Below are 14,633 nucleotides of genomic sequence, written 5' to 3'. Positions count from 1 at the left end.
ACATGGTATGGAATACCCCGTTGGCCACTTTGGGTCAGCTGCCCTGGCTGTGTCCTGTGCCAACTTCTTGTGCCCCTCCAGCTTTCTCGCTGGCTGGGCATGAGAAGCTGAAAAATCCTTGACTTTAGACTAAACACTACTTAGCAACAACTGAAAACATCAGTGTGTTATCAACATTCTTCTCATACTGAACTCAAATCATAGCACTGTACCAGCTACTAGGAAGGCAATTAACTCTATCCCAGCTGAAACCAGGACAGCTGTCAAGTGAGCTGCCCATGAAGCTTGCTGCCCTCTCCCTTATGTAATGCTAGGGATAGACACTGAAGCGCATCATCCCCACTGGCCTCATGGCCCAGTTACATTTGAACAGAGCTTTGTCCATGACCTGATAATCTACATATGTGCACAGGGAGAAGGTGTGAGAATGAACTGTGCTGTAAAGACAAGATTGTATCTTCAGGAAAATTGAGAGTAGATTGTTTGTACACTAAAAAGAGTGGCAGAGAACTACATCATGCACTTGCATGCAGCAGGGAAAGAATATGTATGTTTTTCTGGATGTAGCTTGAAAGAAGATGTCTCTGAGGAAGTGCCCTTTCTTTGCTGGAGTCAAACTTTGCCATTTGTTGTTCTCTTTGGCATGGTTTGCAATATTTTTGTTTGTTTAAAAAACATTTATTGTTTCAAGACAGCAGTTCTTATCACATTCTCGTTTAAATAATTGGATTTTATGTTGGCAAGTCTAATACTTCTGTTCTAAAAAAAATGCAGAGATGAGACCATGCCAAAATATTGTATTGGCAAGAAAAAACAGTAAAACAATTCTCTAAAATCACTGAATCAAGTTGAAGTGGCAGTCAAAAAAGCTAACAGCATACTGGGCATCATCAGCAAAGGTACTGAGAAAAAAGCAGGCCTAATTTTACCCCTGCTTAAAAACATTGGTATGTGTGTGTGTGGATTGTCCGGCTCATAGTTCACAAACAAGTTTCACCATGTCTAGTGCACACAGGTGACTCATGGGGGGGGTTACAAAAGTGACCCAGCCTTGGATTGCCTTGAGGCCCTGTCTCTCTGCAGAGACGACTCGACTCACGGGGAGCTGTGTAGCCAGCTTAGCCCTGGGTTGTCTGATAAACCCTAAACTAAACAGGGCAGTGGCTGTGTGTATTGGGTCTGGCTGAGATGGAGTTAATTCTCCCCATAGCAGCCCTCATAGAACTGTGCTCTGCATTAGTAGCTAGAGAGGTATTGATAACACACCAGTGTTTTGGCTACTGCTGAGCAGTGCTGGCACAGCATCAAGGCTGTCTCCCCAACATTTTTGCCCCCTCCCTCAATGGCAGGCTGGGGCAGGGCAAGATCTTGGGAGGGGACATAACCAGGACAGCTGACCTAAACTAACCAAACAGATATTCCATACCATATGACGTCAGCTCAGATATAAAAGCTAAGTAAATGGAGACGGAAGGGGAGGCATTTTTGTCTTCTGGAGCAACCACCACGCGTACTGAAGCCCTGCTTCCCAGGAAGTGGCCAGACATCACCTGCTGATGGGAAGTAGAGAATAATATCATTTGTTTTTCTTTGCTTTCGCGCGCGACCTTTGCTTTCACTTTATTAAACTGTCCTTATCTTGACCCATGAGCCTTTTGTTATATTTTCTCCCCCCTGTCCAGCTGAGGAGGGGGAGTGATAGAGCGGCTTTGGTGGGCACCTGGCCTCCAGCCAGGGTCAACCCACCACACTGTGCCATTCAAAGAACCAAAACCTGAACTGAGCCTTGAAATCCCTTAACAAATAGTATGCCCTGAGTCTCAATCCAACCACTATTCAGTTGCCTGAGGAAGCAAGGTAAAAAAAAACCAAAACCTGGAGGGTTTCAGCTTCAGTTTCAAATGACAACCTTGTGTATTCAAACAATCACAGACCAACAAAGGAAAGATAAGGGGAAACTCCACTCAGATATACATAATCCATTTAGGCATATATCATGATCCACTCAGACATAGACATACACACCATTCCACAAGTCAGGGGATAAAAACTCTAAGATTCAGGTTGGAAATGGGGGAGTCACTTCTCCAACTATACAGTTGGCTTGTGAAGGAGACCCTTCCCCTCCTTGATCAGGATGCCGGTCGAGGTAACTTCCCTGGGACTGAAAGCCCTTACCTGGAGGGGTAAGTGAATATTGTTTATGCTTTAAGTTTGTAAACACGTGTGTGCTTGTGGTTGTCTGAGAGTTGCTTGTGGTTGTAATAATGTACTACTCTTGCCTTAAAGAATTGCAGTAGTGCACTCCTCCATTGTATCTGTCGGACCTGCAATAGTGGTGTGTTAAGTCTGTAAGTGAAGTTCAAATAAATCATTTGCTTGAACCTTGCAGTTAAGTCTGTGAGTGAAGTTCAAGTCGTTTGCTTGAACCTTGCAGTTAAGTCCTTTTCCGTCACATTAGCGCATGTCTTGAGTAATGTGTACAGTCTGGTCTCTATATTTTGAGGATGCAATGGTGTTTGAGGAAATACAACAAACAGCAGCTAAAACGACCAAGGGATGGAGCAGCAGCCTTATTAGGAAAGTTTAAGAAGGCTACGACTCTTCCATTTCTACAGGAAAAGGATGAGGAGGTTATGACTGAGCTTTACAAAATCATGAAGTCAGTGAATAAAGTGTATGCAGAATCTTTCACCAAATGCCACAATGACAGAACTAAGGGACACTTCTTGAAACCAGTAGGACACCAGTTTACAGCACAGTAAAAAAAGTTCTTACAGAGCCAGAAAGGTTGTCTGAAGGCTATGGAGGAAGACACTATCAGCAAATTAAAAAAAGAGGTTAGACAAATCCATGGGCAACAGGTCCATAGATGGACTCTAGAGGGAATAGGCAAGGATGAACCCTATAACATCCCTAGTACAACACTAGTAGATGCTGGGCAATATGATGGGAATGGACTGCAGAAATTGGACAGGCATTCATGTTCTCCTGTTGCTGCAGATGAAGACAGAATACTAGGTTAGGTAGACCATTGGTCAGGCCCAGTAGGACTGTCCTGGTTTCAGCTGGGATAGAGTTAATTGTCTTCCTAGTAGCTGGTACAGTGCTGTTTTGAGTTCAGTATGAGAAGAATGCTGATAACACACTGATGTTTTCAGTTGTTGCGAAGTAGTGTTTAGTCTAAAGTCAAGGATTTTTCAGCTTCTCATGCCCAGCCAGCAAGAAGGCTGGAGGGGCACAAGAAGTTGGGAGGGGACACAGCCAGGGCAGCTGACCCAAAGTGGCCAAAGGGGCACTCCATACCATGTGACATCATGCCTAGTATATAAACTGGGGGGAGTGGGGGCGGGGGGGATCACCGCTCAGGGACTAACTGGGTGTCGATCAGTGGGTGGTGAGCAATTGCACTGTGCATCATTTGTACATTCCAATCCTTTTATTATTACTGTTGTCATTCTATTAGTGCTATCATTATCATTATTAGTTTCTTCTTTTCTGTTCTATTAAACCGTTCTTATCTCAACCCATGAGTTTTACTTCTTTTCCCGATTTTCTCCCCCATCCCACTGGGTGTGGGGGGAGTGAGTGAGCGGCTGCGTGGTGCTTAGTTGCTGGCTGGGGTTAAACCACGACAAGGACTTTTCTTATATTGTTAGAAAATGGGATACTTGATCTCCTCAAACTCTACCCTTAATTCACTAGAGAAAATAGCATTTATTCCTGTTTCATTTTGTAAAAATAACACTGTTTATCATATCACAATCTGGAAAATAGTGCAATGCTGACTATGCAGGCTTCCTCATTAGCACTGACACTGGTAGAATAAATAAAAGCACATATACCACCTCAAATTTCTATGGTCTTCATGATTTGAGGCCCATACTGCTTATGAAAGCCTGTTTTTCTAAATGAAGTCAGCTATGAATTCCACCAAAGTCAGACTTTTAGCTTGCAGGCTTTGTTCAGCATTCAGAAATCCCCCAATTCTGCATATGATATTTGGTACTTCAGCATCCCTATGAGTTTGGACACTGTACGGCTTGCTTTGAGCTTTCCAAATGGACTGTATTCAACATCTTCAACTACTAAAAGTGTAATTGAAAATTACGTGAGGTCCCAACCCTCTTTTATTCAAGAGTAGTTTCATAAGGTATGGCAACAGGGGACAGGCAATATCTCCAACAATGACAACAGGCACTTGCCTCCCACAAACAATCATAATATCGGAGAAGAAAAAAGATTCATCCAGCACAGGAATACAAAACCTTAACTCTCTAACAGCCTAGTGGTATGCATGCTGTTAATATTATTCACAGTTATATTTACATACTGTTCTCTGCCCTGTAGACAGACTCCTTCAGGAATACTCTGGTTTTGCTCTTGATCTCCCCGGCACTGGGATACCCAGTCTGAAAGTCAGCAATTACTTCAAATATAGGCTTGATGCCAATAACCTAGAGGTATACGACTCATTCAATAGCATTTATTATATATATTCATCATCTTTATACTGGCAATAGGCTTGCTAGCACCAAGCAATTAACCAAGGAACTGAACTATTTTGGGATGGCCAGTCTCTAAGCAGTGTGATATAGCCACAGCTTCCTCCTGCCAAAGACTTGGGTACCAAAAGACTGGGTCACGCTCATGGCAGAGTTCTACTTTGTGGTACCTTTAAATTGGGAAGCCAGTGCAGCTACCTTAGGTCAGCCCAGGTGGATCTCATCCCATTATTCAGTTCTTCTGCCCCAGAAACAACACTATCCACTGATGTCAGGCCACAAGTGTTTTCTTGTCTCCATTCAATAAAACTTTTATTTATAATCCCTATTGTGATCTATATATTGAGGGTACGGTCATGAAAAGCTCATCCAATAGATCAGTTTTGTTCCACTTATCTATAAATATACTATAGACTGAGAAAATCATACTCAACAACATCCTTCAGCAATTTCCAATCTACTGAACTTTATGATATCGCAGACAAGCAATAACACCCACTTCTCGAGTTAAATAAGAACAGATACATTGTTCTACAGAATACCACAAACTGAATCATAGAAGGCCTTGGCTCTCAGGGGCACCGGGGAGGCTGGGATGTGCCCTTTGCAGATCAGCCAACTGTAAGTTCCAAAAAACAGGAAAGCGCGAATTGGCATATGTTATAAAAAAATAAATAAAGACAGAGGAAGGCCAACCTACAAAGTAAACAGATAACTATCACTCTAGAGACACCATGTATGCTACAGAAAGGACTGTGGCAAAAAGCTGACAATACTCCTGAGGCTTATTAGCTCTTTGGGCTAATTATCTGTATCATGAAAAAATAAAGAAGTTCTAAAATCTGATCACCTTTTTCAGCCAGTAAGCTGTTGTCCAACAACCCTAGCTACTTGCTTGACTTACTGTCGGTTCCTCTCTTAAACTTCCAAAATTTTAATTCAGTTCCTTCAAAATAGTACTTTTTTATAAGTTCAAACTTTTCCCTCATTACAAAATAAAATAAAAAAGCAACGACAGAAATATTACATTTTCTGTGGAACACTGCTGCTCTACTGTTCAGTGGCAAATAGTCAAGAAAGTGGAGTCGTATTCTCATTTAAATGCATATACTCCTATCTCAGCTAAGGTTTTACTTTACAGTGAATTTCCTTACTACTTTGTTATTTCTTCTGAGGAATAACAAGACAAATCAATTGTCTGTCACTGAAAAGTCTGTACCATCATTTATTCATTCTAGACTATTCCCCAGAAAAGTTCTGATTCACAACCACACTTCACAGTCACATCCCGAAGTTAGGAATGAGTAGGAATGAGTGGCAGAATTGAGCAGCATTAACTTAACAGGTAATAATCCTTAAATAAGTCACCTTCTTATTTTGCATGAAACCCAACTTCTGTCATTATAACGTCAGATGAAATTTTCCAAGGTGTATCAGAAACAGTTTTGCCTACAGACCCTACTGTCGTACTAAGTAGCAGCCAGCCCTGACCAAGCTGACTTTGCAAGGGGAAAGAAGCATCAGCACAGCCTGGGCTCATCTGTGCCTCCTCAGAGCTAGCTGGTGCACCTCTGCACACTACCAGTGGGTAATACCCTTTGGATGCTTTGTAATATTGATACTGAAAAGAATATCACACACTCTGATGTTATTGCATCTTTTGGTCAGAGAGTGAGTGCGATTTCAGGGAACTGAGAGCAGAGGTTTCTCTGACTTGTCTAAGTCTCTTCCATCCTCTCACTGGTCTCAGCATGTTGGGAGCCTGGTTTCTGTTCTTCATGGGAACTTTATTCACATGGGAAACCGCAATGCAAGGATATCCCGGGACCATTTCTCTCAAACCCTTGCAAGAGGGATATCTATACTACAGTACAACCCTGTCAGTCCCTGTGGTCCTGGGCCCCACAAAACCCTCTGTGGTTTTTTTTTCTTCTCACACTCTCCCATCTTCTCCTTCCCCCCAGTTCCTCCTCCAACACACAGCAGGATTGCTATGTTAACAGATAAAGAAAGGAGAATTACATTTTGCAGCTCTCCCTACCTCCTGGTCTAAACATCCATCAGTGCTGCTGACTTTATCATGTTTCTTGTGCCTAAGCATTTTGGTGCTGTTTAATACTGTTGTGAGACTGTAGTGTTGCTATTCTGCCCCACAGAACTGCAGGGAGCAGCACTGACCCACGGGGACAAACCCACAGACAACTAAGTTTGGTGATTAAGAACACCAAGTGAAGTCATGCCCGTGATTTTGTTGCCTCAAGCCTTCAAAAGACTGATTAACAAATAAGGTGGTGGTGATAGTTTAAAGAAAAAAAACCTAAAACATGAGAAGTGTGGTATGTTTGCTATTCAAGGACTGTTTAGATTATGTGTACTCAAGGTAAAGCTTATCTAGTTTAAGATTCTGCTTACAATAGAGGATGCTTAGAGTCACAGACTTGCTAATTAAGGACATACATCCTCCTTCGGCATTGAGAAACAGAGGGGATGGCAAGAGAAACAAAGACCCTGGTGTCCTCAGATGACCCATGACCATAAAAGGACAAAAGGAGTAGGGGTATTCTTCCCCAAACGACCACGGAAGACCCCGAAGACCACCGGAGACCCCCGCACAGGCGTAGAAGACTCTGGGATGATTGCTCAAGAGAACAATGCGTCATGCTTGCTCAACATAATGAATATGCAATAGCTAGGCGGAACATATGTATTAGATAGGCGTGGTGTTTTAACTGTAGCGTATAAATATCAACTAAAAACCTGAGTAGGTGTGCTCGATTTGTGGAAATCTTCCACCTTGCACCCTGCGCAGAATAAAGCAATGTCTCCTCTCTAAACATACTTTGTGTGTTTCAGGAGTTACTTTCTGATCAGGTAACAATTTGGAAACTGGTCCTGCTCAGACCCACCATGAAGGTTGCTTGGTCGGGTGGGGCTGCAGTGTGGCTAGGGTGGGCTGGCCTGAGCAGACACCTCCCCGGAGGCTGCCAGGAGCTGAGCTCAGTGCGGAGTGGCCAGCGCCTTCCTCCCCTTCTCTCCTCCCTCTGCACTTCAGATTCCATCTAGTCTCTGCCTGGGGCAGGGCTTGCCTGGCTTTGCTCCACGCTGCCAGAGAACAGCATGTACCTTATCTAGTCAGCTACCAAGGATCTCCCTGAGAGCCACCTCCCGAGCTCAGGTAATGTTTCTAAATGGCAGGGTAGCAGAGGACTCTCAATTCACAATTAGAACAGGTATTCTCACCTACCAGATCAATGTTCTAACTAAAAGTGTCGGCAACAAAAGGGAGACAGGCAGATTTTTTAGATAGAATACTTGGTGGTCAAATCAGCCGGCATGTATCAGCTACGAGGATATTTTTCTTTTAGAGAATTTCTTTTTTTCCTGCAAGGATCAATGGAAGCAGTCAAAAAAGAAATAATTGAAAGGCCGAAGAATTAAGCAGAAAGATACTGATTTATTTGCATAGTTGTACATAATAATTAAGGTATGTATGGTTTAGCTCACTACCTTGGAGACACCCTGCACAGTGTAACAGTTTACCAATATATAGTTCACTGATATTTTATAGCTTTATTACATTTTAATAAAGATATAGAGCCACTACTTACTACAGTTATTTCAGCAAAACTCTTCCTTAGCAGTTTCTGAGAACAACTGGGACTACTCTTTAGAGTAGTGTAGTTATTTCATTTTCTTTTACACGATGGTTTTAGTAAAAGAAAACTGGAAAAAATTACTAACTGCTTTAATGGTAGTACTGACATAGTTTTAACTCAGAACCAAGACTATTAGAAACATAAAGCTTTTAATAGGCTAATGTTCAATTATATTAACTTGATATATTTTCTCATAAAGAAATGTATTTAGTTATTAGTCTATCCCACAGTAACACATCAGCCATTTATTTCTAAACAAAGGCTATATTTTAAAATACATCATTTTGTACCAGTTAAATATAGCCCTGAAGAATTAATCTATTATGTGTTTATAAAAATGATGGTGGTTTTATTAAAAACATGGAGAATAAAATGTGGGGGACATTAAAAGAGAAGAGGAAATTTATTTTGCATACCTAACAGAAAATTGTCCTGTCTGTGACTATTAAGCTATATAAAGCATAAAGTTCTCACAAGAAAAAATAATTAATCAAAAGATAGAACTTTGCTGATTTATAACTGAAAAAATCTGCAAGAAAATCATACACACAGATCACTATTACAATCTGCTTCTACTCCTCTGAGCCTCTGATAGGAGGGAAAACGCATGAAGCATAACACAGCACAGTCTCACACATGCCATTATAAAGTCTGTCTCCTCCCAGGAGAGTGTTACCGAAAAGCTCGGAATGAAGAACTTATCAACACCAATTTAGTGTAGATAAGCAGACACTTCTTTATTGACGGCCGGGTGCGCGGGCGAGTCCTCTCACAAACCACGCACACCTGTCTTCAAAACAATACACCTTATATTAAGACTTATCGATACATATTCATTAGATTTCCAAGAAAAGTTATACATATTCATTAGATTTTTGGGAAATCATTAGCATACGTGAATATCTTTTACTCAGGCGTAGTGAAGGTCTCTCCGAGGCGTGGTAAGTCTTGGAGGCGGGTAGCTTTTGACCAGGAGGTGTGTTTTGGTATTATAATGAAGCAAAGTTCGTCTAGAGTTCATGATTTCTTCATGAATGTTATGGCAACAGGTGCAATCCATCCTTTTGACAGTAGCTATGTGGTTATCTCTAACGGCTCTAGCCAGGGACCTTCCAGGAGCCTTGTACTGCACATTCTATCCTTAGGGATCGGCCGCTGCGTTCCAAACAGGCCGTTGTCAGGTAACGTACTGACAACTCTTACACCACCCCGTTGTCAGGTATTTCTTTATCTTGTTATCTAAGTTCTAAATGTTCCTACTAGACGATTTTAGCCAATTTCTCCGGCCTTGATACGGGGCTATACAGGGGATTTCACAGCAGACACTGGTTGGTGGTTAAATATATAAAATACAACATACATGTGATTTTGCTAAAATATTAAAACTAAATATGATTAATTCTAACTAATAACAAATTAATGACAAATCAGTAACAAGAGGAGTCTACTAGTCAATCTATTTATGCAGCAAAACTACATGTAAGTATCCCAAAATAGATCACGCAAACCATAGCTTCATTTTACCCTCCAGCCTCCAGAACTGCAAGCTTTATATTATAACTTTTTCCTGAAATAAATCTATTGAAGATTTTTCAGAAAGTACCTGTAAGTGCAAGGACTGAACCCAACTACTGAATGGGAAAAATGTATGTAATGGGTTAAAAAAAGTATGTAGTGGGTTCTCATTTAAAAAAAAAAAATACACAGTATTGTACAAGAAAAAGCTAAATAATTTTGTTTCTTACTGTTAATTGTGAAACTCAGCAGCTGAACATCTTCAATAATCATGGAAAATCTATCAAATCAAAATTAAACCCTGTGACTTTCTTGGGACATGTCTGTGTGTCATAATAGGAAGGGGAGCTTGAAAGAAAAAAACCAAACACATTACCACATTGCGTCGGCAGTCCTTAAGGAGCTGGTAGATTGGGATCTTGGCTTCATAACAATGCTCATTTTGAAAAATTCCTTCAGTATTTCTAGCAGTCAAACATCAGTTGTCCTTACAAAGCTCATTCTCAAAGTACTCCATTTCAAAGTATTTTTTTAAAATCCTCTGTTTTTTAAAACCCTTTAAATCTGTCTCCTGTAATAATCCAGGCTCTTGAGGAAGAATTCTAATCTGCTGCAACTCCTTCCTTTTTCACGCTGAATTTACTCTAGTACTGTGCTGTTCGGAAATGACAGTGCTTTTCTCTTCTGTCTTGTATTGCCCTGGGAGGAACTCGTCTATTTTGAATCTCTTCTCCCTGTAGGTCCCATGGGAACCAAGGCAGATGAAAAGAGTCTCTATCTCTTTCTTGCAGTTTATTCACAACAGGTTTAAAAGGTCAATCACGTTAAAAAAAAAAAAAAAAGAACAATACTGATGGATAACAAATGAAAGGAAAAGATGAATGTAAGTTACAGTAACATTAGTGAGTTTGCAGGGAATTTCCATTTAGAGACATGCTAGATAAATTAATCTCTGTGGAGTAAAGAAAGGAACAAAGATTTTTCATTCCAAGCTAACTAAAAGTCTTACCTAGAAATTTAATTCTTCCCTTTCCTTTTCTCCTAATCCTTGCCTAGATACTGTGAATAAGTACTATTGTCTAACTTCACAAAACAGAAAGTACTGCCTGTCTGAAAGACATTCAAAACACTGTGGGGTAGTTAAGCAAAAATAAAAATCCTTGTTGACTGTTAAAGTCAAACACACATAAAGACAGCTATTGTTATTAAATCACTGAAGGACAAAATACCTCAGTTAAAGAACTCTAACATGATGTCCACTATACTGTACTGCAGAAAGAGATCTTTTCCTGTTATAATAAATACATTGTTTATGCATTGCAAACAAACTTGTATTTATAATTTCTAGCCAAAAACTTATCATAAAAGCTTTGAAAGTTAATTCCTTTTAGGAAATATTAGTGTAAGCTTATTTTGCAATTTCTGCATTAGAAGAGTTAGTATTGTTTTTAAACTGAAAGTGCAGAGTTATTGCTCAACAAGTAGTTACATGCATAATAGCCATTCTTTTGTACGGTCTTTACAAGTGTTGCAGCATATTACTTTTGATGGTAGTACAGCTAGGTTAATAATGAAAGCAAGCACTAAAAATTGTATTTCTAAAATTTATATAGACTTGGCAAATGGAAGGAAAACATGATAAACAGGCTATGCATTAAAATATAAAATATTAATCAAATAGGAATGTGCATAAAGTGTGTAAAGCTCTTTAGAACCTTTGCATTTTTTTTTATAACAGTACAATAAAATGCATTATGAACTACATTGTGTATCAACAGGAAAGATCCTAACTGCCCTGGAGGCTTGTGCCAGTCATCTGCAAATAAAGTACTCCACAACAGCAGAAGGAATATTAAAAAGGTTTCTTGCTAAGCATTCTGTTCTTCATGTTTTCTGGCACCTATCTTTCAAATATCTCCTAGTGGGTGTGTGGTGGGTTGACCCTGGCTGGAGGCCAGGTGCCCACCAAAGCCACTCTATCACTCCCCCCCCTCCTCCTCAGCTGGACAGGGGAGAGAAAATATAACAAAGGGCTCGTGGGTCGAGATAAGGACAGAGAGAGATCACTCACCAATTACCGTCATGGGCAAAACAGACTCGACTTGGGGAAAATTAACTTAATTTATTGCCAATCAACCAGAGTAGGGTAATGAGAAATAAAACCAAATCTCAAAACACCTTCTCCCCACCCCTCCCTTCTTCCCAGGCACAGCTTCACTCCTCTCACTCCTCTCTCCGGCTGCAGTTTCTGTGCCCACCGCAACTTTTTTCCCTTCTTAAATATGTTATCACAGAGGTGCTACCACTGTCGCCGATTGGCTCAGCCTTGGCCAGTGGCGGGTCCATCTTGGAGCCGGCTGGCATTGGCTCTGTTGGACATAGGGGTAGCTTCTAGCAGCTTCTCACAGAAGCCACCCCTGTAACCCCCTCGCTACCAAAACCTTGCCACACAAAGCCAATACAAGTGGTTAACACAGGACCTTTTGTAAGAGTCCTGTGGAATCATAAAAGTTAATCTCAAAGAGTGGAAAAAGTATCTGTGATAAATTTAGCTCAAAGGGTCATACAGTCATGGGACCTTTAGTAACAGTTGGGTCTATCACTGTGCAGGTCACATGTCTATAGTAGTGGACATAAATCAGGCACCATGTTGTGAATCTTTTTTATTCCTTAAACAGATGGGATTGGTCATGAAGAAAAACAAAAACCATATGAAATAGAGGTGCTGGGCTATTACAGAATAGGTGGCCATTTTAAAACTTTTTTTAAGTTCACCTGATTATTTGTTATTGATAAATATCAACATTATTCCCATATCAATGAAGGAACAGAAAATAAAATTTTAAAAAAGCAATCTTTTGACTAAATGGTGTCACAATACCATACTAGAATGGAATATCCAAGGACTATTTCTGCTGTGCCACACAGTAGATATCTCAGGATGGTTTGTTCTCAAAATCATATCAGTTAAGATGCTGCCTCTAACTTGTAGTTAATAGAAATATAACTATAAACATACTGTAGTATATTTATATACTAAATATTACTATACAATATAAATACACTGTAGTTATAGGTACTTAGAAACACTCAAAAAAAATGTCTGATGGAGATACAGATCACCAACAGAGGTAAATACTAACACCTATTGCTAACATGCTTTCTTTTTTGGTCTCCTTCATCAGCTCCTTAGAAATAAACCCCTGCTCTCGAAGTGCTTGCCAATTTCAGACCAAATACCATTATGAAATGTATATTAATTAGCAACAAGATGACTAGGGTATTGCAACCATATTCCAAGAGGTCAAATCAGAGCCTGTCCTCAGGTAGCGACCTGAAGCATAGGTTTCCTGCAAAAAAGAATGTATCAGTAGGATGGAGAGCTCACAGTCCTATAGGGAATATTAGTTTTATGTCAAATTAAAAAATTGACTTTGGTGAAGCTAAAAAAAAAGTAGAGTTTGAGAAAATGAGGAATAAAAAAGAGCAACAATAAGCAATCAAAAAACCTTAATTTTTCATCTGGATTGGTATCTTGCAAGCTGTGTACAAAGCAAGAACAATACAATGTGTCTGTGATTTCTCGGCTCCATTAGTGGGAAAAGATTTTTGAAGGGAACCCAGGGATTTGACAGTCAGTATGAGAAAGACAAACCTTTTCTAGAGAAGTTTCTAGGGAAACGTTTAGAACAGATTTTGCAGTTAACAATAGCTTCTAATTCATATATAAAGCCTGTTGCGTTACCATTAATATAAATGGCAGTTTTATCAATGATTTAAATAAAGATAGGAGCATACCAGTCCACTGTACTCATGGAAGATGACGGAGAATTTATTTTAGGTCCCAGGTCTTGGTATGGGGTCAAATAATATGAACTCTCAATTTCTCACAGTGTGAGAAATTAAGGGAGAAAGAAATTAAGAGAAGAGAGAAATGGCCATTCCACTCTGATAGCAGTGGAAAATTGTGATATCAATGAATATTTGTTAAAATAGCCAGTAAGAAGCCATCAGCAAGAGAAGTAAATGAAACTTCTCAGACATAAGAAATCACAGTATCAGATCCAACTTCATTATAAGAGCTAAGACTTACATGTCAGAAGATGGAAAATGTATTTATGTTAATTGGAGGCATTCTTTTTTCCCCGAACAATATTTTATGAGTAAGAGCTACTGCATTTTATGTTATTAAATCCAAAATGCCAAGATATAAATTATGTACAGATATATATTTAAAGTACTATAAAGAAGAGAAATATAAGCATATTCATTATTGTAAACTGCATGCTTATAAGCAGATGTGCATGGTTTTATAGATGTATGCATAGTACATATATTGTACATAAATATAAACATTTATTTGAGACATGCAACAGGAATTTGTAGCATCTGATTTGTACATGTAATTCTGTAAGTTTAAAAATAGTATTTCTTTCCCTTTTTTGAATCCTTTTTTAGGGTGACAGGAATAAAAAAAAGAGAACAAAACTGCTCTCTAACTGAGCTCTTGTTGGTATGCCATCACAAGGCAAGTGTTGATTGCATAATGAAAGTAAGGAAAAAAGAGTTGATTGCGTAATGAAAACAAGGGAAAAAAAGATTTTAAGATAAGGAAAATAATAAAAGATGGAGCCATTCAGTACTGCTACATACACTAATAATAAAAACAACAAGAAAAGCAGGAATATTTTTAATCTGCATGTATCAGTCAACTGAGGTTTTGGCTGTATAGTCAAGCTCTCTAAGGAAGAAAAGATATAGAATTAATTAAAACACCAATAATAAAATGTGTACAGGATTCAACCCACTTTGAGGATGCTTGCATCTTAGTTACTCATCTTCTAATTGGTAAGTAATTGAATGAAACCAGTGTTACATTACACAAAATTGAAAATTAAAATGAATTGGAAAAAGCATAGCTTAGGGAACAAGGCACAGGACTGATTGTTCTGTTCCA

At 39.4% G+C, this 14,633-nt stretch overlaps 1 protein-coding gene across 1 annotated transcript in view; it reads right to left on the bottom strand.

Moving 5' to 3' along the window:
• LOC121232871 (cAMP-specific 3',5'-cyclic phosphodiesterase 4D-like) overlaps positions 1-10,189 on the bottom strand; it is a 294,635-nt gene extending 284,446 nt beyond the window's left edge. The window contains exon 1 of the mRNA XM_041121360.1: positions 10,053-10,189. Coding sequence (XP_040977294.1) covers positions 10,053-10,117 — 65 coding nt within the window. The 5' untranslated portion in view covers positions 10,118-10,189. The remainder of the gene's footprint in view (positions 1-10,052) is intronic.
• Positions 10,190-14,633: the final 4,444 nt, after the last annotated feature.

This window comes from Aquila chrysaetos (genome assembly GCF_900496995.4).
Source record: "Aquila chrysaetos chrysaetos chromosome W unlocalized genomic scaffold, bAquChr1.4 W_unloc_1, whole genome shotgun sequence".
Taxonomy (NCBI): domain Eukaryota; kingdom Metazoa; phylum Chordata; class Aves; order Accipitriformes; family Accipitridae; genus Aquila; species Aquila chrysaetos.
Note: the sequence above shows the minus strand (reverse complement) of the source record. Positions and strands in the feature narration are given on the sequence as shown.